Below are 22,803 nucleotides of genomic sequence, written 5' to 3'. Positions count from 1 at the left end.
TGGCCGTTGCCTGATACACTGCTCCCGGTAATCGTTCCAAATGGGAAATGCATTTATCTCAAGGTTTTGAAGCCATTGGGCATGAGCGCAACAACGCAACTGGCAGGATAAGTCTACAGAACAAAGATGCTAGAATGTTCCGAGAGAGCGGCCGTCCCGATACAAAACATTTCGGATTAATCAGTTTGTAAGCGTACGACGCTCTTGTCAATCCACTGCTGGATGACGCCCTCCCCACGCCGTGCGGGTCGTGGGTGGGGGAGGGGTGAGCGTTCTTTCTCTACTCTTGTCAGCGAGGGTTGGTGGAGGTGAGGGGGAAGCACAGACATTGGGAGGATAGAGGTTACAGTGCAACAGCGGAGTTTGTTACACTCTCCTCTTCTGCCCGCGATGTAACCCCACAGCCGACGGGAATGGAGGTCGCGGGTTCGATCCTGACGCCTGACGCCCGTAAATTTGGAGTTTGCGTGTCTCTCTCCCCGTGGTGGCGTGGATTTTTTTTTCTGGGTCCTCCGGTTTTTCCCTCCACATTTATGAACATGCATCTAGATTATTTTGATTATTTTGCTGCTATATATTTCCACGCGATAAATACATCATCGTTAAGACCACAAAGTGACACGCCGCTTCGTTGAGCTATCATTGGTGGCCAGTTCGCTTCTGAAAAAGGAGCTAATTGCTCTGTGCACTTCACCTGGTAAGATATACTTTTCACTCTCTACAGCGTTTTGTATTGTTTGTTGTTGTACCGTTCAGAGCTGCCCCTACTGGACAATATGGGAATAAAGCTTTATAGCTTATCGGATTCCTCCAGAATAAATATTCAGATTCTAATTCTGGCAACCTGCTTGTGCGTGGTGATCGTTCACGTCCAAGCGATATCCAGGCTCAACCCTGCTTAGCTTCCGGGGAGCGACAAGACCGCGTGGTTCGGCCGTGGGTGGCTCGTCATATTATTTACCGTCGATTGGGAAACGTTAACAATCACGCCACTCCGGGGGGTGGGGAACTGACACCGGCCACTCGTAGTAAAGCAAAACTAAAAATAATGTTTGCAAATCAACACGATATCCGCCAACGCTTGTCACAAAGTGACTCGATCGCCGGCGGCAAAGAGGCTGGGACGCCTCCGCTCGGGACGGGATTTCTCGCCGTGCGATGCGGGCAATGCGTGCGCGCACGTTCGCACGCGCACAGACGCTGCCGAGAAAAACCCTCCCTCCCTCTCTCCTCCTCCTCTCCCAGAGGATCAGCCCCGTGGCACGCGTCTGCTGCCCGCTCAAATTACGGGATGATTGGTGTTACTCGCGCTGAGCCTCGTCGTCATCGTAAAAAAAAACGCGCGCCGGGGGAATTCCCGTGGAATTTTAAAAAGCCCCGTCCGTCGTCGAACAGGCGCTTCTTGTCTTAATGGCCGCTTCCTACGAGTACAGGTTTTTGACAGTCGCACGCGCACTCCTTAAGCACGTCGCAGCTTCGGTGATTTGCCGTTCAACCGGCCCCGGTGCCTGACTTGTCACCGGCGAGCGCCGTCGCGCGTTTTAGCTGAAGACGTTAAATCGACCGGCGGAGGGCGTACGTACGGCTAAATTCAAATAAAATGCAGACTCGATGGTCATTATGGGGAGAACGTTACTCCCTCAGATGGCAGTGCGGAAGTTGAGGAACAGGGCTGCCACCTACAGGGCTGCCCTCTACTGCGTGGACAAGTCACTTGGGAGGGTTCTCAGATGTAGCTCTGTGACATCGGCTTCAGCGGGCCGCTCTCTCGAGCGCGCTGCTCCGCAGGAGATCCCAACAGACGCTGGGTCTCGCGACGTGCCACCCCGACGGCGCAGGGCGGCGCTTACCGGCCAGCGGTGCTTGCGGCGGTGGCGGCGGCAGCGTCGGTGGAGAGGCTTCGTTGGCCAGCAGGCCGAGGCTCATGCACGTCCGTAGCAGGAACCTGGAGCAGGCCTGGTTCAAGGCGTCGTCCCTGCGCAACGCCACATATGCACGCACACACGGTGGGTCGGGCGGTTGTCGCTGGATCGCCTGTGCGGCTGAGACAGGATGAGGCGCCCGCGGCAGTGCCAATTGCGCACTCCTCATCTCCGCGCGGTTTGCTCAGGAGCCGACGTGTAGAGGGATTGTTCGGTATTTATAGCGCGGACTCAATCAAAATCAGCCACAAACATCTGAATGCTGAGCAGTCCTGAATGGGCCTCGAGATTGTGCGAGGCTTTACTGGAGATGTGGATATAATTGCAATTTTTTTATTGGGTAATAAAAATGTTTATTACGGCACCAATTAAATGTTTCGACACGAGGAGGGGCCAAGAGAAGACTACATGCGGCTGATGACGACATCAGCGAAAATACATGCGGTAGAGAGCATGTGATGTTTGGGCCACTAAGCTCAATGGGAAACTCCCACAATCCCACGCAAGCTTGACTTGAGTGCGCTCAAACTAAAAACAAAATGCATGCAGGGCTCACCCTAAGCAGCACAGTGTTATGCTGCTGCTCGAACACCCCACTGGTGTGTACGATGATTCAACAGCACAGCCAAATTCGCCGTGTAATTTTTGCGTTACATTTTACTTTAAAGAAACAAGTCACGTCTGCTCCTCAAGACGCGACCCCTGACCCCGGGCCCGACCCTGCCAGCTGACAGGGACAGCTGATGTTTACCTTGGACCTCGGCAGAAGGCAGCCTTCACCTCCAGCGTGGCTCTGATGAACCCGCTGCTCGCTGCGGAGTACGACAGCACAGGAGGCGGCGATCAGCAGCGCGGACGCTCATGGAGGCGCCCGTTATCTCTGTGGTAATCCCCGCCGGGGCCCAAAGCCACTCGTGTCGGCTACATGCACGATCCGAAACAGCGCCGCCAGACTCCTCGCGCTCACCGTAAGAAAGCCAGAGCACGTTGCCCAACACTCACATCGCTCCACCGGCTCCAAATCCAATCCCCCCCCCATCAATTTCGAGATTGCATTCAGTCTTCAAGATCCTCCACGGACTCGCTCCTGCCAAACTCTCTTTTTTCATCTCACTCTGCTCCCCTCTGCACGCTCTCCGACCTCTCCCCACTCATCTCACTCTGCTCCCCTCTGCACGCTCTCTACCTCTCCCCACTCATCTCACTCTTTTCCCCTCCACACACTCTCCTACCTCTCCCCTCTCATCTCATTCTAGTCCCCTCCACGCACTCTCCTACCGCTCCCCTCTCATCTCACTCCACTCCCCTCCACATACTCTCTTACCACTCCCCTCTCATCTCACTCCGCTCCCCTCCACGCACTCTCCTACCTCTCCACTCTCATCTCACTCCGCTCCCCTCCACACACTCTGCTACCTCTCCCCTCTCATCTCACTCGACTCCCCTCCACACGCTCTCCTACCACTCCCCTCTGAGCTCACTCCGCTCCCCTCCACGCACTCTCCTACCTCTCCACTCTCATCTCACTCCGCTCCCCTCCACGCACTCTGCTACCTCTCCCCTCTCATCTCACTCGACTCCCCTCCACACGCTCTCCTACCACTCCCCTCTGAGCTCACTCTACTCCCCTCCACGCACTCTCCTACCTCTCCCCTCTCATCTCACTCTACTCCCCTCCACGCACTCTCCTACCTCTCCCCTCTCATCTCACTCTACTCCCCTCCACACACTCTCTTACCTCTCCCCTCTCATCTCACTCTACTCCCCTCCACACACTCTCCTATCACTCCCCTCTGAGCTCACTCTGCTCCCCCCCACACGCTCTCCTACCTCTCCTCTCATGAGTGGGAGGTCGCTCATTCCCCTTTGCTGCCCACCACAGTCTGGAACTCCCTTCCCCAGCCACACGTGCTGTAGACTCCCTGCCCCAGCCACACGTGCTGTAGACTCCCTGCCACAGCCACACGTGCTGTAGACTCCCTGCCCCAGCCACACGTGCTGTAGACTCCCTGCCCCCTGTTCAACGTCTTTATCTGCTCCTCGCTGCCTCTCTATAAAACACATACGCCCACCGTTCCAGTACCATGTTTCGAGATGCGGTCGCATTTGAACGACACATAAATCCACATTGTATGTGTTTTATTACGTCTGTGCAATTTGTATTCAGAGTCTAAAGAGCTCTGGAATAACACTCATCTCTGTTAACTCTTTGGCAGTCGTGAGCCAAATGAATTTTTGTCGCATATGTTATATAACGAAGAGGGGGAGGGGGGAAGGAGGTCATGATTGTGCATTAATTCTTTACATAAGAACAATTATATAATTCATTATAGATCTTATATAAGTATGTACATAAGAGTAAAAAGCCAAAAGATCGTGAGTGCCGGGGCATGGGTGGAACTCAGCTCCATAGGCAGCCCTGCACCAATGGGTGGAATTCCCCCTTCCCATAGGATCATGGGGATATTAATATTTTGATATGAAGATCTGATATGAATGTGAACCAGGCGCAGTGCCAGCAGTGATTGTGTGGAGGCTCACCACCCACTCACCACTCACCCGGTGGTGGGGGGCAAGTGGGGGGAGGGGGGGAGGTGCGGTGTGCGGGGGGGGGGAGGCTTGCGCGACAAACGCAGAGGCAGTGGCACTTAAGCCAGCCCCGACGTGGGGCGCGTGAAACTGCCGAGCGTTCACTTTCGTATCGAGATACATCGCGATGATAACACCACCCTGCTAAGCCGCTGCGCGACCAGGAGTCATGACAGCCGGGCGAGTCGAGACGCTACCCACGGGACGAGATGGGGGGGAGGGGGGGGTCGCTACGCAGGGAGGGCGCAGGCGCCACTCCACGCATCGATCCCCGAGTCATCCATTCTGTAGAATCACAGGCGCCGAGAGTCTGTGATTCTACTAGGCCCAAATGGCCAAAAATGCCAAGCGGTCAGCAACAAACGGTGCTACTCTGTGAAGGTTGTAATAAGTGAAAGTGAATACATTGCTCGTGGTTTTTAGCAAAGGTTGTGAAGAGTTTGGGGGGGGTGAGGAGGTGTAAAAGAAGACGGCGGGGAGGGAATTGCAGAGTGGCGCAGAGCGAGGGATGGAGGAGGGTTGTGACCTGCAGTAGCGCGTGTGGTGGCCTAAACGCAAAATGGCTCGTGGAAAACCACGCATACCACCAGAGCCTCACGCTGGCACAGGTCAGATATGCCAGTGGGAAAAAAGGGAATTTGGAGGAGAGAAGCACTCCCTTTCACGCACCGTGAAAGGGAGTGTGGGGTGCAATCTTGTGCACTTGAGTTAGAAAAATAAAATCTTATTTTCCCATAGGTGTGGATTTGTTGTGTGCTTAAATTGAAGACGGAATGCTGGGGGCATGTTCTTTTGCTTTAAAACTCAAATTTGGAAACCCTTGAGAATAATTTTGCTGTAATTTTGCATCGCTATCTTTCGCCTTCAGTTGAGTCGGGACGTAGCAAACACACTCTCCTGGTCACAGCCACCGGGCGCTCTTAAGTTGCTGCGAATTGTCTCACACCCTGCGCACGTCACGTTAAGTTACGCGGGGGGTGGTGGGGGGGTTAAGTAAGATTGCCGTGCTGTAATGGTCAGCAGCTCGTTCGGGTTGTCGATTTTAATCCATCTACGGGCGGCGCGACGGTTAACAACAATGGTGCAAATTTCTTAAAGAACCCATCCCACCCCGCCGCCCCCCCCCCCCGCTGCCTCTGTCCATCCAGCATTATAAGCGAGTACACCAGAGTTAGTCTGTGACCGGCAGGTCACGTGTGGGTAAAGTGTGGGAATCCCCACCTCTTCGAAGATGTGTGGCCAGCGTGGAAGAGCGGGCAAAATACCCTCTAGAGCAGTGGTTCCCACCCTGTGGTCTGCAGACCACTGCTGATCTGCAAGTCCATGGGAAGCTGTCTGCAGCACTGTTGCAGATGCTTTGGTTAAGAGGTATTTTAATGTTGGAAAAATATGTCATGGTTGCGTGGTGATCTGCTGTTGACAGTCCACGGGTCCATAGACATAAGGAACCACTGCTCCGGAGGAACTCTCCAAAGCTCCATCTAGTGGAGGCCCTTCCTGGAGCATCGGTGCGAGCTAGAAATTGCAGGGCTTTTTACACGGGACTGAGTAAAACCCGGGCGCGGCACCGGTCCTGAAATAGCGCGGGTGATTGGGGCGATGGAGGGGATGGCACGGGTGATTAGGGCGATGGAGGGGATGACACGGGTGACTGGGGCGATGGGGGGAATGGCACGGGTGACTGGGGCGATAGGGGGGATGGCACGGGTGGTTGGGGTGATGGGGGGATGGCACGGGTGGTTGGGGTGATGGGGGGATGGCACGGGTGATTGGGGCAATGGGGGGATGGCACGGGTGATTGGGGCGATGGAGGGGATGGCACGGGTGACTGGGGCGATGGGGGGGATGGCACGGGTGGTTGGGGTGATGGGGGTATGGCACGGGTGATTGGGGCGATGGGGGGATGGCACGGGTGATTGGGGCGATGGGGGTATGGCACGGGTGATTGGGACGATGGGGGGGATGGCACGGGTGATTGGGGCGATGGAGGGGATGGCACGCGTGATTGTGATGATGCGACAAAGGGGTGAGGGTGGCAGACGTACCCAGCTTGGCAGAGAAGTAGCGCATGGCAGAAGGACACAGCTGGTGTTGCTCATCGAGGCACGTGAACAGGGCGAGCGCCAGCGGCTTCGACGGACACGCGTCATACATCCTCTGTGCGTGAGCCAAGGGCACAGAGAAAAAAACATTTTTAGGCGTACATAAAATTATTAAATAAAGTAACATAAACCACCACCACTGCCCCCCACCCGGCCACGCACTCGCCCCCTCTGCGACGCGGTGCCAGGTCGCACGACGCTTGGCAACAACACCGGCCTGGCACGAGCCACGGAGACAAGCGGTACGGAACCGGAAGCCACTGCGGCACGAGCAAAGTGCTGCGTCGACGTGCGCTGCCTGCTGGCGTGCCCGCCAGTCCACCAGGTGTGTCCACTCACCCACCGGCATGCTCACAAGATCCCCCCCCCCTGCCCCCCCCCCCCACCCCCCCGAGTCCTCACTGGACCGCAGGGTTGCCCATTTTCCCACCGACGTGTCCGCTGGCGCACCGGCGTGTGCCCGATAGCCCACGAGCGTGCTCACCAGATCCCCCCCCGCCATGTTCACACTGGATCACTGGGTTGCACACTAGCCCACTGGCATGCTAACCAGCCATAGGGAGAGCCCACGAAACCCATCGACTATGCTCACTAACCCACACGTGTGTCCACTATCCCACTGCTGCGCTATTCAGACTACAAGCGGTGCTCACTAGTCCACCTACGTGCTCACCGACCCAACAGCATGCTCGCCCATGCACCAGGGACGCTCACTAGAGCACCACTGCTTATAATTACATTGCCAGCGGTCTCGCTACGCCATTAACCCAGCCAGCGCGGTCGTGAGATCGCGGGTGGGCGGTCGGGCGGGCTCTCACCCATAATGCCACGTAAACCCCAGGAGCCCAAGTTTAATGGGCTCCTGGGATTTTTCCCTGTTTAAGAAATAAACACCGCTGGATGACGCGAGTTCGGCAAGGGCCCATTGGTCCATTTTACTACGCGAGCAGCAACCTCCACGTGCCGGGTGATAAATGAAGCGATTACAAAGCTGATGTATGCCACGTCGGGATATTTTGACTTATTGACATATCCCGCCAAGTCGATATTTAGTTTGGGTGATATTTAAATCAAAAATATCGGGTTTTTAAATGTCCCCAGATATTATCCCCAAGTCACATGACCCTCTCTTGAGCCTGATGACGTGATAATTTATTTGATCACGTCCGTTACAATCTGGCCGTCATTATTTTTCATTAAGAATTTTTTTTTAAATCGTTATCTGTATTATCAGCGGCGTTTCAACGCATATATAACTATTACCGGGCCGTTATAAAGGTGACAATGTTTTTAATTCATTGCGCGCTTAAACTTCATATTAAACTGGGAAAATATATCGCCGGTATTAATAAGCCCTGGCATCAGCTCGTGTGAAGGCTCCAGATGTACTTTCGTTTCACAAGCACCGCGAGAAATGGCGACGGCTTGGAGATGCCTGCAGATAGCAGTAGATAGACCACGGCCGATGAAGACTAAACAACTACCACGCCAGCATGGCGACGTAGCATCATAACAAAGCGTTCCGCTGGATACTCCTTTCACCAAATCACCAGGAATGCGCCTGTGAAAGCTGGGAAGTCGAGAAGGGTTGAGCCTGGATAGCGAGTAAATGGGTGATCACACGCATTTCTAGGTTGTTATGGGCTGCTGTGGGCAGCCGAAGGGCAGTGATGGAAATTCCACTGTTTGCTGTGCTGTACTCGGCTAGCACGTCTATGCTCCCGATCTTCACCAACCCCCCCCACTAACCAGCGTGGTGCAGCACGGTGAGTAATTCACCGGCGAGCCCGCACGGCGTGGGGAGGGACCCTAATCCAGCAGCGGATGGGCAGCAGGGCCGTAACGTGAACGCGCACCGAAGCCTCGTGCCCCTTAATCGAGCACCGGAGCGCACACGAGCACACCGAGACACGCGCATGATACAATCGGACAATCCCACCAAGAAACGAGCACCGAGTCGTGATCGCTCTTAATGCTCCATTGTTGGCAAAAGGTGCGAGCTAAGCAGTCTTGGTTTCCCGCGGAGGCGGGGTTTTGGCAGGCGCGCAATTACATTCGGAGCCGCCATGGCCTGCACAGCATGGGGAGGCCCTCATCCAGCAGCGCACCGACAAAACGGCTGTGCACGTACGTGTACACGTGTGCATTACATTGGATGCAGCGTGCACACGCGCGCGCGCGGCTTAACGCGGGCGCGCGAGACGGACCGCATGCGTCGCGCATAAAAAGACAAAATGGCCCGGCGATCATAATGGGCGGCTTTTAAAGCCCGAGTGAATAATTCCTGCGCAAATTGGCCGAGCGCCGTCCGTCGTTATTATTGCTTCACGTGGATCGGCCTCTCGTCCATCACGGGCTGCGGCCCGCGACATCCATTCCGCGGGCCGCTCGAGCTCGTCGCAACGATGATGCCCGCTAGCCGCCCCGAGGGATTCATCATCGCAATCGTCCCGGCGTTCCACGGAAAGAAAAAAAAACGAGGTGGGGTGGATTTTATTCCAGCGGACGGAAAACGTACCGCCCGCCGGGGAATACGAAGATAATGCCTTGGAACTTTTTCCCCCCGCTATGCCAACCGTGCTATGGGCGTCACGTCGTGAGACGAAGATTTGATGAGGAACTCTCGCAGAGCGGTGCAAGCCTCCATGCTAAGAGAATGATCCACAGAAACGGATGCCACAGAGCTAACTCTGTGAGATGCCTTCAAGTGACCTCTGGTCCATACACGGTAGGGGGCACCACTTTTACCACCTGCCCTTGCTCAGGAGAGTAATGTTCGTAGCAAGACAGTTAAAAGCGATACTTTGAATTGGAAAATTGTGTGCCGAACTACAGGGTGCTTAAAAAATATTTTTTTAACACTTACATGGAACTATCGTTTTTAATGGAAAAATAACGGATAATACACTGTATGTTCATCGCTTCAAAAAGTCAAAGAGTCTCAATTTGTTCGCCATCGTTGTCAACACGTTGCCTGGAATCTCCTCCAGGTGATCTCCGGAGCCCGGAGGCAAATTTTTGAGTGGTATTGTTGCAAATTCTCGGAAGTGTTAAAACATTTTTTTGAAGCACCCTGTAAATATAATAGTTACAAATTATTTGAAGCTGCTGCATTGGTTGTGCTGCGCAAGCAGTGCCCTAAGTCAATGGCCCTGCTTTATAGCAAATTATTACGTGCTATGAGAATGGGCCATTGCCCAAAACGTCACCTCTTAAATATTATTTTTTATATTTTAAGGCCACGGTGGTATTGACGAACGTTTTGAGTTTTTTCCGCGCAGTCGCTGGTCACCAGGACAAGCAGCACCCGGTTTAACCACAGGCGGCTGAAACCAGGATTCGAGCCGAGGGTCTCAGGAAGTCGGCGGTGTGAGCTCGGCGCTCCGACAACGTCTGAGCCAGCCGGCCACCTCGCTGCCAGCTTCCTGGTCCTATTAACCATCTTCATCGTCACCTTCACCGTTATGTCTTCTTTCCCTCTTGCCTCCCCGCTTTGCATCCCCACTGCAATGCCTACCCTCCAAACGTTTCCCATAAGAAAACGTATCAATGCGCACCTCAAACACACCTGTCAAGCACCGTGAGATGCGGTGACACCAAGACACTTCCTTATAACCACGTTGTATTGTACAGAGCGTGTCCTCATATCCCAGGGTCTTCTTAATGATATTCTAAAGTGTTGGCTCTTGACCCGCAAAATAAACTCTCTCTCCCCCCCCCCACCACCGTCCAACTGCCACTCAACAGAAGGTGGGGGCCCCCTACCAGTGCCGTAGCTATTGAGTGTGCAGGTGGTGTGACTGCACCGAGGGGGCCCACAGGCTGAAGGGTTCCAGGCACCTGGGCTATGAGGAACGGGGTGGGGTTTAAAACTGTACAGGGGAGGGCCACGTTTTATTCCTCGCACCAGCGCCCGTGCCAACCGCACTATGTCACTGTGGACCATAGACTTGGAGAAGACCCATATACTCACACAGGACCCATAGACTAGCAAAGGACCGTCCCTGTACCATGGCGACGGGGATGCACGTGGAGTCGCAGCCGCCGACCAGCGCCCACTCCAGCTCCTTCGCGGAGCCGAGGTCTCCGCGCCCGCCCGGCGCCGCAAACCGGTTCTCCCGCAGCAGAGGCTCCGAGGAGCACTTCACCACCAGCCTGCGGGGATTGGGGGTCACGAGGGGTCACAGAGACACTGGGCCACTACGTACAAGGGCAGCCCCACGGATGAACGAGAGATGCATCCGAGCCAAGTGGAATCTGCCCATGGAGCAGTGATTGGTGCTTTCTAGCCAGCCGCGGCCCACCATCACACACAGCCTTCTCCTTGGGCATGGTAAGAATCCCCCAAAATTCTGGCTCGAGCGCTACGGGGAATTGGGGGCTGATTTTGGCGAACAACAATTTCCCAAATAAGCACCAGCTCATTTGTATTATTATGATTATTAATCAGTATATGTTTTTTCCACGTTAATATACTTAAGGGGTTTTAATACAGTTGGCCACTGGCTCATGTACAGAGCATGGTTGGCTACGCACGGCACGAAAGAAGTTCAACATACATACATCATGAAGTAGCGGCATGTGACGTGCAGACTTTATTTATAGTGGCAATGCCACAACGATGGTGGTGTTGGTGGGGTAGGGGGAACGGATGTGTAAGGTGGGGTGGTATTGCTTTCTAAAGTGTCGCGACACAAGCCACAGATGAACGAGGGTGTAAAAAAAAATGACTCGTGCAGAGGAGCATGGGTCGGTGCGGCATGTGTGCAAAAACTCGGAGAGATGAGTCACAGACACGCGCAGCGGCAGCGCAGCCCCGAGACGTCTGTCGCCTCTCGCCGCTGAGAAACACTCGCAGACTCAAGCGGCACCGATCGCCGCAGGGATCGCTGGCAGCTTACAGCGAAGCCACGGTCCCCCTTGTCGATTCACTCACGTTCGGATTCCCCCCTCCCCCCCCGCCCCATTAAGTGAACCCCTTTCCCCTCCCTCTCCTCTTCCTTTCCTTCAACAATCTCCTTCTACCCCTGCCCACATATATTTCCTGTCCTTTTCCGAGATCACCGCTGAGGAATTATAAAGACGAGGGCTGACAACAGACGCAGCACCGCCAGCTCGTCTAAATAGACGGCGGGAGCACTGCTCGTAATCTATCGACCCGGCGGCCTCCCGGAAGCGAGCGGAGAGGACGGTGCCACAAAATCGGATGGACTGTGCCCCACAAAACGACTCCAGGGGGAGCGTCCAGAGTCATCCGTCATCCAGCAGCGGACTGAAAATGATTGTCAGCGGGTAGCGGCGGCAGCAGCAGCGGTGGCGGTGTGTACACCGCGTAATTCGCACGCCGGCGCCGAGCTGAGATTTCAATTCCGTTTTAATTCACGTAATTAAGCAACCCCTTGTTTTATTCCCGCTGGATGCGGCCGACGCAGCTAATTGAACAAATGACTGAGATCAGGCATCAGGACAAAAGCAGCACTTAAAAAATAAAAGCCCTGCAATTATGAAACATTAAATGGGAATTTTTTTTTTTGCTTGCTATGCCGCACGTCTGAATTTTTTGGTCGCGCTCCTAATTTGGAGGGAGGGTTTTTTTTAGGCCAGAGAGCGCGGGGGCCCTGACTTATGCCGATGCCGTGGACAGGCCCAAGTGGCGCAGGAAGAGCGGCGGCTATCCGGCCATCTGGGTACGAGCATGCCAAAATCTAACCGCGGAGCAAAGCCAACAAACAACGATGGGGGTTTAGAGGAAAGGGCGCTATAGCAGATAAGCAAATAAAATTCAAATGTATAATCGGGCAAGATTAGAAAAAATATATATACGTACATACAGTGGCCGCATGAGACATAAACTAACCCGGCTAAAGCTTAGGGAACCAAAGTAGCTGAAGGGGCCCGCGGATTCAAACATAAAATAGGAGGGCATCAATTATGAACCCAAATTGAAATCCTAATAAATGTCACAAGCTAATTAAAATGGATGCCAATTAATCTACCTCACCCGCGCCGTGTCTGCATCTCCCTTTTCTCATCTCTCTACATCTTTATCTCTTGTGTCTAAATCCCTTATGTCACTTCATCTCTCTCTCTTACCTACATAACCCTTCTGTCATCTCACTAAAATTTTATGAATTGAAAGAGCGGGGGAAGGGGCTCCCAAAAAATGTTTCTGTTTAAGGCCCCTCAAATGAATGAGCACTGCCACTGCATATACGGTATATAAGAATGCCGCCGTGGTGTTATGGTGGGCACAGTTAACTTGCAATACAAAGGTTGACGGGTCGATTCGATCCTCGGCACGATAATTTGTCCACCCAGCATGAATGCCTACACCAGCCAGTCAATCGACAGGCCACGTGCGATGGGGTAAAATGTGGGTACGCCCATCTCTTCCAACGAGGCTGGTCGACGTGGAAGAGTAGGCCAAGTACCCGTAAGCCCCTAGTGTCCGCTCGAGTGGAGGCCCCTTCCGCCGGCAATGTACTGGGCGAGCAATAGCAGGGCTGCACCTATACTTGTTTATAACTGTTGAGGGACAGAGAGAACTAGGGAGAGTTGTTATCTAACGGTGCTGTGATGAGCAGAGAGAGGCGCGAGCGCGGATCGTAGCGGTCGTGGCGGCGTTGACAAGAATTAAATCACGGCAGCGGCGGCGCTGGCGGCAACAGAGGGCGTGGGCGGTGCTGGCGCCAGGCCAAGGGGAGCGCCGGGGGGTCGACTTGGAGGCCGTCCCAATTGGCCGCGGAGAGACGTCCCATCCCCCCCGGGGGGCCGCGCCGAGGGCCCGCCGGCATGGCGCTGATGGATTCGGCCGCCACACGGCTTCGCCAACTGCTCTCTCTCTCTCGCCGGCGCGTGCGAATGTGCGCGTATGTGTTGTGCGGGAGCGGTAGGGTAGCGGTTAAGTGCGCTGCTCTACGAACCCGGCGACCCACGTTCGATTCCCGCTCACGGCCAACACCAGTGACGATCCGGTCCTTGGCCTACCCTAGGTCGACTCAGCCTCAAATGAGTACCTGGTGAAATGTGTAAACATCGTCACTGGGGAAACAAAGGCGGCTGGGCATCGTGCTCGCCACCCACCCCCTCATGCGTCGTGCCAGCCGTCATAGGTTCACACTTACACCACCTGCCCCAACAGTCTGTTAAGGCTATACGGGGGATCTTTGTCTTTGTACGTGGGAGTGCGTGTGTGCGTGCGGCTGCATGAGCGTGTGTGTGGAAGTGCGCGTGTGCGTGAGTTTGGTGTGCATGAGTGTCCACAGGCGCTTTTATGCATTTGCGCGGGTGTGTGCGCGCGTGTGTACATCCGTGCAACTTCCACACACACACGCGCGTGTGCGCACGCCACCGTCTACTCCATGGCCGATTGTCTAAAAGCGTCGCGGGAGGCAGGAGACTTGGTCAGCGTTGCGGTAAAACGCTCGCCGTTGCCAATTTCGGTCGCCTCTCAAGAGGCCGGGGAAATTAAAAACAAAGCAGAAAAGCAAACGAAGAAGTAAGAAATAAAAACCCCTCCCTTATGATTGCCACAGTTTGGTATGCCAGACCCGGGACATGCGCACTGCAAATCAAAATAAATTAGTTGGGTTGGGGTGGGGTGGAGCAATGGGGAAACTATTAGGGGGGTGCAGTTGGAGGGATGAGCGAGTGACCGTGATTGACAGCCCAAAGACCAAGAGGCTGACAATAACCCGGACAAGCAATTGGCCATAGCCCCAATTGTGACACCGCCACTGCGCTGTCTGCATCGCTACCGAAGCAACAAAGCTCACCGAGTGTATTCAAAATGAAATATTGCAGCCATTCTCAATCCACCAATGGATGAAGGCCTCCCCACGCCGCATCGGCCGCGGAGGATTTTGGAGCACACCCTGATCACACTCGTCAGCGATGATGACGATGGCAGGCGAAAGAAAGACCGGTCCTGATATCCCTCGCCGCTCACCTTATAACAGTGGCCGAGAATCGGACTCTGGTCGCCGGGTTCATTGCATGGCGCGCCAGCCGCTGAGCCACCGCTCCGCCCCCCCAACTACCGGACCGTCCAGACAAAACCCGGACCCGGCGGCGAGGCTACGCTCGCTGCCGCTCCGTTCTTACGAGGGACGTGTCGTGCGAGAGAAGCAGTGGTGCATCACAAGGTCACGTGTCCCGCTCGTTACCTGCATGCGCTGCAGAAGGCCTGCAGCCCTTGGATAATGCACAGCTCCGGTACGGACAGCTTTGTCTCGCCCTCGGAGCGCTGAACGGGTGGGAAACAAAACAGACAGACGGACAGCACATTGAGGATACTTTTTGTTTGCACACAAAGCAGGAGACACCCAAGAATGGTGCAGTTCTCGCAAGACAGACGTTAGCTGTTGATCACAAGGTCACTGCTGCCTCTGCCTAATGGCTCCCCCGCGCTACGGGGACTCCCGCCTCTCCCAATACGTGTGGCCAATGTGGAAGAGAAGGCCAAAATATCCTCCGAGAGGGGCTCTCCTGAGCAGAGGCTCTTTTGCAGGCAGTGGCGCCAGCAGGCAATTGCGGGGCTGAACTTTTGCCTTTTACCGCTTTTAATAAAACTGTTGCCGGGGAGTGTGACCGTGGGGACGTGGGTGCCCGTGTTGTTACCCGAGGCCCATTCAGTGCACCGCGTGAGCCTTGTGGCTCACCATTACTTCCAGCCCCAGACCACGCCGGGGTAATTTAGCGGCTTGTCGCGTGCGCCGTGGGAATCAATATAGTGGCGGAAAACAAAAAAAAATTGTATATATATATAAACACCAACACAAGAGCCCCCTCTCGCTTGAGTTTCACCTTTTATTGACGCCTTTGGTTTTTCCAGAAAAGCCTCGCCGAGTCTCAAGAGTCCTCTTCAAGAGGGTCCTGGCTGCATTGCGATGCTGTTCAACCAATTTCATCTCATCGAGTGTTTTGGTGTCGTGTGGGAGGAAACCCGAGCACCCAGATAAAAGATCCAGTCATGCATATCACGGGGATTGACGCTCTAAAACTGCAAACAGATAGATTCAAAGTGGAAATTTGTATAGTTTATCTGTATGATTGGTTTTGAAAATGGGTTTGCGGTCAACGGGAGTTTTAAAAACGGCACGCTGGCATGCACGCTTTTTGTGTCTTTCACAAATCTCGATGCCAGAGGACGCCACCTCCCCGTGGACCCCCCCACCAAAAAAACAAGATCGCAGCACCACACTAATCATTCACAAGTAACGCTAAATTAAGGCGTCGGTGTGATGCGTACCATGCTGTGTGCGGCGGACATGCGGTGGCTCAAAGGAGGAGAGATCTCCCGCAGCATCTGCAGGAGGGCATTCATCAGCTCCTTCAGCTCCGTGTAGGGCACTGGTGCCACCAAGTGGCAGCTCCTGACCGCAGACAGCCCGACGCATGGAAAACGAGCGGCACAGGCAAACTTTACAACTGAGCAGTGACGCACAAGGAGAAAATATTAATTCGCCCCTAGACAGTGGTGAATTGGTAGTGCGCTGCACGATATTAAATCTGAAAACCTAAGTTCGATTTACGGCCATGGTTCACGGCGGTGCCGAGCAATATCTAAAACGGTGTTGGGCAACCTTCTCCTTCACCAGCCCCCACTGACCAGCGTGGTGAAGTATAATAATAAAAAACATGACTGACACGGGCGGAGGCTTTTTATCCAGCAGTACATTGACAAATAACCGTATATTATGCATCATCATCACCGGGCATGACCGATCCACTGCTGGAGGAAGGTCACCCCAAGCCACCGCTCTCTCTCACGTTGCTGCGATGTGAAAGAATCCACAAGCACACGGCGTGATTTCGTTGCTCCATCTCCCTGGCGGGTATTTATGGAAAATCTCAGAAATGGTCTGTGATATGCAAGGCCTGTCTACAAGTGAAGTTGTGATGGGTGCAACTACCCCTCCCTCTTCCCACCTCGACCCCCAGACCCCGGGTGAGCCTCGGCAACCAACGCCGCACGGCATCACAATCTAACGTTCTCACAAAGCGGTTTAATTTTTAATTCGCTTTCTTCCCTTAACGTTAGTTTAATTAAGTAGGCCTAATGGCCCGCGAACCGTTTAAAATGTCACAGCGCCGACGCTGAAACGCCCTGCCGAAGCTAAACAAAAATCACACCACCTCGGGGAAGGTCCCGAAAAATCTCGCGACCTCCGGCGTCGCCGCCCGGCGAGAGGGAATAACGGGCGAACCGCCGCTGTGTTCCGTTCCCGCCAGCGATCGCGGTCGTGCTCACGCAGACTGCCGCCGGAGGATCCCGAGAAGGACAACCATCGCGGCAGCCACGTGACCGTCCTCTACGATCCAGCGTCCCGGGGCGACGGGCACCTCCAGGGGTCAGCGTCAATATCGACAAGGGAGCACTGGGTTTTTTTGGTTTACTGGTTTTAAATTTTAAGTGCACGCTAATTTGTTTTCACTTTCAACGAATTCACCGGAATGTTATTCCAATTGCGCAATCGGACTAATGTGCTTTTGCCCAGCGTCCGTCCGGAATTGGAGGCAGAACATCACCATCTTTGTTCGAGATTTATCTTCACAGAGAGATATCTTCATTGAAGAGAGATATCTTCATATCTTCTTCATAGAAGATATCTCTCTTCACAGAAGATATCAAATAACTAATTCTGAGTACCCTTCTAGTGATCAATTTTAGCTATTGGCCTCAGGGGCGCTGTATTTTCCGACGCACACTAAACCGAGGGGACTGCTCGTCGTGTGGCAGTCAAGCTGTGATTTAAGTTTTCGATTCTCAAAGCTGGAATTTTTGCGACGCTTAATGAAAATAAAACGCCTTATTTTGTGTGTCCATTCGTGGTCGGGATGAGACCATCAACTTTGAGAACATAATTTATTCACGGACACCTGGATTCGAACCCAGCGTCTCAGTGGTGTCGGCCCGCTCGACTGACCACTCAACTACCAACACAACACGCCTGTGTTGTTACTACCAATGCATGCGTGTCGCCTAAAAGAGAGGAACGGCGTCAAAGCTGCTTTAGCGTGAGCTGGCCATGTGGCTTAGGGGGCTGATGCAACGTCAGAGCACTGAGGCGGCACCGCTGTGATCCTAAGTTCAGATCTGGGTAACCACCCGTGATTAAACCGGCTTCTCAAGGGTAGCGAGCCGATGTTCTTGGTGCAGTCACCAACGACTGAACCAAACAATACGCTTTCGCTTTGATTGACGGGCGACGAACACCTGGACATCCGAGCGCGTGAGAAGGCGCCGCACCACCTGGTGTGGGGTATACAGGTGATTGAAGCGACCTCAGAAGTACTATTCGTGATGTCACCTTCCACGGGGCCTGTCCTAACGTGGGGGTGGTGTCGTACACCGAGTTCGGAAACGTAGCTCACGACAACATGCCGCCTATGCGCAAATTACAACAATTGGCAGACTAATGCCCCAGGTGAAGTCTCAATTGCTTTGCTTTGCAAATTAGACTTATCCTGGTCTCTGGAGTTATCGCATGGTTAAACAACAAACTTAAAACTATAATTCGGAAAATACTAAAAATAGTCAAATTCCAGGTATTTAAGAGAACACAAGCGAAGGATAGAGAAGCAGCCAAGGTAAGAGACACGCGCAAGCGGGCAACCGCTGCACACACACGGAGCAGTGAAATCATCTTGTACGCAGGTGGTGAGAAGATTGCCTCCATTAAGGCTGATGTCGATTACTGTGGCTGTGTTGTGGTTGTAATGATGCCGTGTGTGTGTAATGCTGCTGTAATCGCAGGTGTTGTGCGGTCAAGGGCAAGGGCTTGCTTTGGGTAAAGGGTTGGGGAAACGTGCCCAAGAGTACGTCGAACGTGGAGACGGGAGCGTTGAAATCAGGTCAGGTGGCGCCGTGAGACCATGACTGACGGTGATGGCTCGGTGCGGGCATTCATCCAGCAGTGGATACATCACAGCTGATCACGACGACGCGCGACAGCTCTCAGGGATTGCGACATTCGCAGTAATAGCGAGAGAAGTCGGTGGAGGATTCGGGGGACGGGGGGGAGGGGCGGAAGTCCTTTATCCAGCAGCTGATCGATCCACCGCTGGACAAAGGCCTCCCCGACGAACGATGACGACACTGACCTGAGGAAGGAGGTGAGGGCGCAGGCGGCCACGGAGCACACGTCCCTGTCGGCGGCCGTGATGCCGTCGCGTACCACCGACAGGCACAGGCAGTACGTGCTCCAGCTCGGGAAGATCTTGATGCTCGCCGGCTGCCTCTGCAGCATCTCGGCGAGAAGGGAGAAGCCCTGCTTCTGGGCCTCCACGTTCACGAGCTTGAGCAGGAACTGCAGGCTCCGCAGGACGGGTTCGATCCCTGCTCCGCAGGGGGGGGGGGAGTTGGTGGGGGTGGCGGGGGGCACACGTCGCAAGCGCGGCCGGCACGGTGTCACTCCATGACCGGATGCCAGATTTTCCAAACTAATTCGTAACCGACGATGCCCCTCCACCCACCCCCGCCCACACTGGATGTTTGTGAGTTTTTTTCATTTATCCCATAATTCCTGCGGCAAACGAGCATCGAGACGGTGCTCGTCTCCTGTTCCCAGTCCTGAGCTTGTGGTGGAAAACGCTGCATTTACATGGCAGGGCCGAGTGTTTGCGTACGACAACCACTGCTTACTTCCCCACAAAGTAGTATGCGTGGCCTGAATCGAAAAGGGTGAGACCAAATGACCCGGAATGTGCCGCATCAGATCTCACCTCAAAAGCTTAGCTGATGGCACCTGGATAGCGCATGGATGGGTGACCGCCGTGTATAACAGACATCATAGGCTGCAGGCCTACGTGGCCGGCAGTAGAAAGCAGTGCTGAAAATTCCATTGTTTGAATGTACTATACTCCTGCACATAGAATATGGACAAAGAACCCCCACGACCCACTTGCTGTGGAAAGGCCCTCATACAGGAGCAGAACGATTGACACACCTCCATCTGAGCAACATCTTCGCCATCTGACCTTTTTTTATTGAACACGCACGCCTTTCCCAGACATCACTATGAGCTGCCTCTGAATTCCAAATCGGTCTTACACAGGACACGGGGCTCAAGCTTCAAGTGTATATTGTTTAACCAATGAGAACTCAGGAGGCCAGGGTAGCGTCTCCTTTGCCAGAGTGACCTGGGGCATTAGTCTGCCGGTAGGGGGTGAAGATTGCTTCACCAGGTGAGAACTCAGGAGACCAGGATAGTCTAATTTGCAAAAATATCCAGGGGCATTACTTTGCCAGTAAGAGGCAACGATTGCTAAGTAAAATCCCAATTAAGTAATGTTCAGTGTAATTTTTTTAATTCGGCTAAACGTGGACCCCAACCACGGAACACGATGGCCTGCTCCTGCAGATGACTTCGGAGGATCTTCATCGTCCACTCTGAAGTAGGCGGGCCATGTAGTATTATTACTACTACTACTCCGCTCATTACGGTTATTACACCCGCAGTATTAGTGAGGGCGGCCGCTCGATTCGAACCGTTAACCTCTGAAACAAGCAGCGAACGCGCTGCTGGTGGGTCACGTGACCACCCAATTGCCGAGATGTGGGGGGGAATGGGGGGGGGGGGTTGTGACAAGGGGGGGGGGAGGAGGTGATTGTTTTACCGTAGGCGCTCTGGCACTTGGAGTAGAAGAGCTCGTGCTGGATGAAGTGAGTGAGGCAGCAGTAGATGGACCACACGAGCAGCTCGTTTGTGGACGACAGCGCCTCGAATAGGAACTCTGTGGCAAGAGGGAGCCAAACAGGGCGGGGAGGTGTGAGGGGGGGGGGTGTCATTGTTTGAATTACGATCCATGGGCCGAGCAATGGTGGGCTAAGCTGCACGTAGTTTGTAATCCACCACTGTGGAGGCAGTGAGGGTTGGTGATCCATCGCACACACATTGTGAAACTCCCTTCCCGTGGGCACAGAACTGGTGCCGTAACCCGGCTTTCCAGGAGTATACGGTACAGCGAACACGTGGACTCCACCCATTTTGTCTGTATGGCATAGAGTGTTGCCCCCTCGCACGCATCAAATTTCGCCGGGTGCTCCGGTTTCCTCCCTTATGTCAACACTAAGCTTGGGCAACTGTTGGCGACAGGTCGTCTGGGGTTCCTCGCATTTCCGCATCGTTCTCTTTCTTCGAGAGCAAGCGAATACTTCCGCGGCGGCGGTGGCCGTGTTACAAGCTGCAATTAATTTCAATTGATATTTTTTTGTTTCCCAACTTGCTGTGAAAGGGAAGGAGTGGGAACGGAGCTGGCTGGGCATTCGGGGGTCAAGAAACAAACCGCGCCAAGGATCGACCGGTGGAACGAAAACCTGCACGGGCCTGGGTGAGATTTCTCGAGGCGTGTGTCGAAACGGTGGCACGGCCTGTGAATGGGGTGGTGGGGGTCTCTCTCCTGCCTGACCTGGCAGGTCCGCGTGCAGGAACGTGGCGACGCACGACTCGGGCCGCTGGGCGAGCACGCAGCACATGCACTGCACGCTCGCCACGCGAAGGGTGTCCTCCCCGGAGTGCAGCAGCTGCACGCACGCACGCGCGCACGCACGCGTACTCGTGAATTCACAAGATGCGTACACACGTATGCGCGGGTGTGCGTGCGTTTACGTGGTGCGTCTGTGTGTGTGCGCCGCATGCAAGCAATGCATGCGTTTTCGCGTATTTACAAATTAGAATCGGAATATTTATTTGTACTGGAGGAATCCCATGAGCTATAAAGCTCTTTTTCACAGATCTCCAGTCTATGAATGCACGCATGTTTGCACAGAGATACACAATGTTACGCAAACAGCCACGCACACGTAAACACACACACAACAAAAACAAAGATCCCCTATATAGTCTTCATACACTCTGGGGGAAAGTGTTGTTAGCGAGCACCTCTTCAGGCAGGAATGAAAGGGTGGTGTGACCAGCACCGCGCTTGACCGCCTTTATCTCCCCCAGAGCTGGCGTTTACACACCGCACTGGGTACTCACTTTAAGGCCGAGTCGACCTAGGCAAGGCATAGGCCCAGTTCAGATATTCGCCACCAACAATCGAACCCACGTCGCCAGGTTCGTCGCGCACTGCGCTAACTACCGTGCCGCCACTCTCCACCCATATGCACACAGAGGTGCGGACGTACGCTCTCGTGCGTTGACACAAGACGCACCGCCTGGACACGCCAGGCACAATTCATAAACTTCTCCCCTAAGAGTTCCAAATAACCATTCACTCATCCGCTGATATATATTGTCTCTAAAACCTTACTTGTTGTGAATAGCGCTTCCCACTTACTTTTTTGAGAATGAGCGGCAGAGAAGCTTCGTCTGCGAATCCAAAGGCAAGCAAAACCTCGTCAGCAAACCGTTGGGCGCAACTTAATGCACGCACGAGACATACGCCGTCACGTGGGACGCGCAATCAGAAGAACGCGCGCGTGCAAGAGAGCGCGTGCGTTACGAGAATGCAGATAACGGTAGGCAGGCTCTGGCAGGACACGTCGCTGACAGGGACAAAGGCCGGTGGTCAAGACGAATGAGAGAGTGGCAGCCAAAAGCAGGGAACACGCCCGCGGAGATGGGGCGACGAGATCGGCTTGCGTCCAGGAGCCAGAGAGGGTTTTTGTTGACGTTGACATCACGGGACGGTGGCAGACAGGACAGAGATGGCTCGGGGAGTCCTTCATCAAGCAGTGGATAGATCATGGCACAAAAAAACAAAACATTAACAACAGTTCGGGCACCGTTAGCGGCGTGCGTGAGCGATGGTTCCCTGGCCAGGTCCGGCAGCGGTCGCATCAGCTCGGACACCAATGGCGCGACGCGAAGGAGTTGCCTGAGCAGACCTGCACGGCACGGGCAGGGTAGGAGGGGTCAAAGGAGCGCATGCTCTCACACGCGTGCGCACGCACATTCTCACGTGCGCAGATCAACACACGCACTCTCACGTGCGCACACGAACACAAACAACTCTCACGCGCGCACATGAACACACACACTTTCGCGTGTGCGCGCACACACGTACACATGCACACTCGCCACCGATGTTAGCCGTGGCCGGAGTTCGTAGTGTAGTGTTATAACTGCGCCACCGATCCCCTACATCCATAGGCACGCATACATATACACAAAACAACTTATGATTCCCTGATAATAACCATACAGACACACATTCGCACACACGCACACACTCTCACACAC

At 54.1% G+C, this 22,803-nt stretch overlaps 1 protein-coding gene across 1 annotated transcript in view; it reads right to left on the bottom strand.

Annotated features, from left to right (window-relative positions):
- MEI1 (meiotic double-stranded break formation protein 1) overlaps positions 1 to 22,803 on the bottom strand; it is an 81,548-nt gene that overhangs the window by 51,482 nt on the left and 7,263 nt on the right. The window contains exons 5-15 of the mRNA XM_061569714.1: positions 22,347 to 22,448; positions 21,899 to 21,930; positions 21,026 to 21,140; positions 20,234 to 20,350; positions 18,719 to 18,953; positions 15,864 to 15,987; positions 14,779 to 14,858; positions 10,624 to 10,768; positions 6,557 to 6,668; positions 2,674 to 2,734; positions 1,851 to 1,975 (exon numbers count right to left, since the gene is read on the bottom strand). Of these exons, the coding sequence (XP_061425698.1) occupies positions 1,851 to 1,975; positions 2,674 to 2,734; positions 6,557 to 6,668; positions 10,624 to 10,768; positions 14,779 to 14,858; positions 15,864 to 15,987; positions 18,719 to 18,953; positions 20,234 to 20,350; positions 21,026 to 21,140; positions 21,899 to 21,930; positions 22,347 to 22,448 (1,248 nt within the window). The remainder of the gene's footprint in view (positions 1 to 1,850; positions 1,976 to 2,673; positions 2,735 to 6,556; positions 6,669 to 10,623; positions 10,769 to 14,778; positions 14,859 to 15,863; positions 15,988 to 18,718; positions 18,954 to 20,233; positions 20,351 to 21,025; positions 21,141 to 21,898; positions 21,931 to 22,346; positions 22,449 to 22,803) is intronic.

This window comes from Lethenteron reissneri, chromosome 44 (genome assembly GCF_015708825.2).
Source record: "Lethenteron reissneri isolate LAM-NWPU_2019-01 chromosome 44, ASM1570882v1, whole genome shotgun sequence".
Classification (NCBI taxonomy): Eukaryota; Metazoa; Chordata; class Hyperoartia; order Petromyzontiformes; family Petromyzontidae; genus Lethenteron; species Lethenteron reissneri.
Note: the sequence above shows the minus strand (reverse complement) of the source record. Positions and strands in the feature narration are given on the sequence as shown.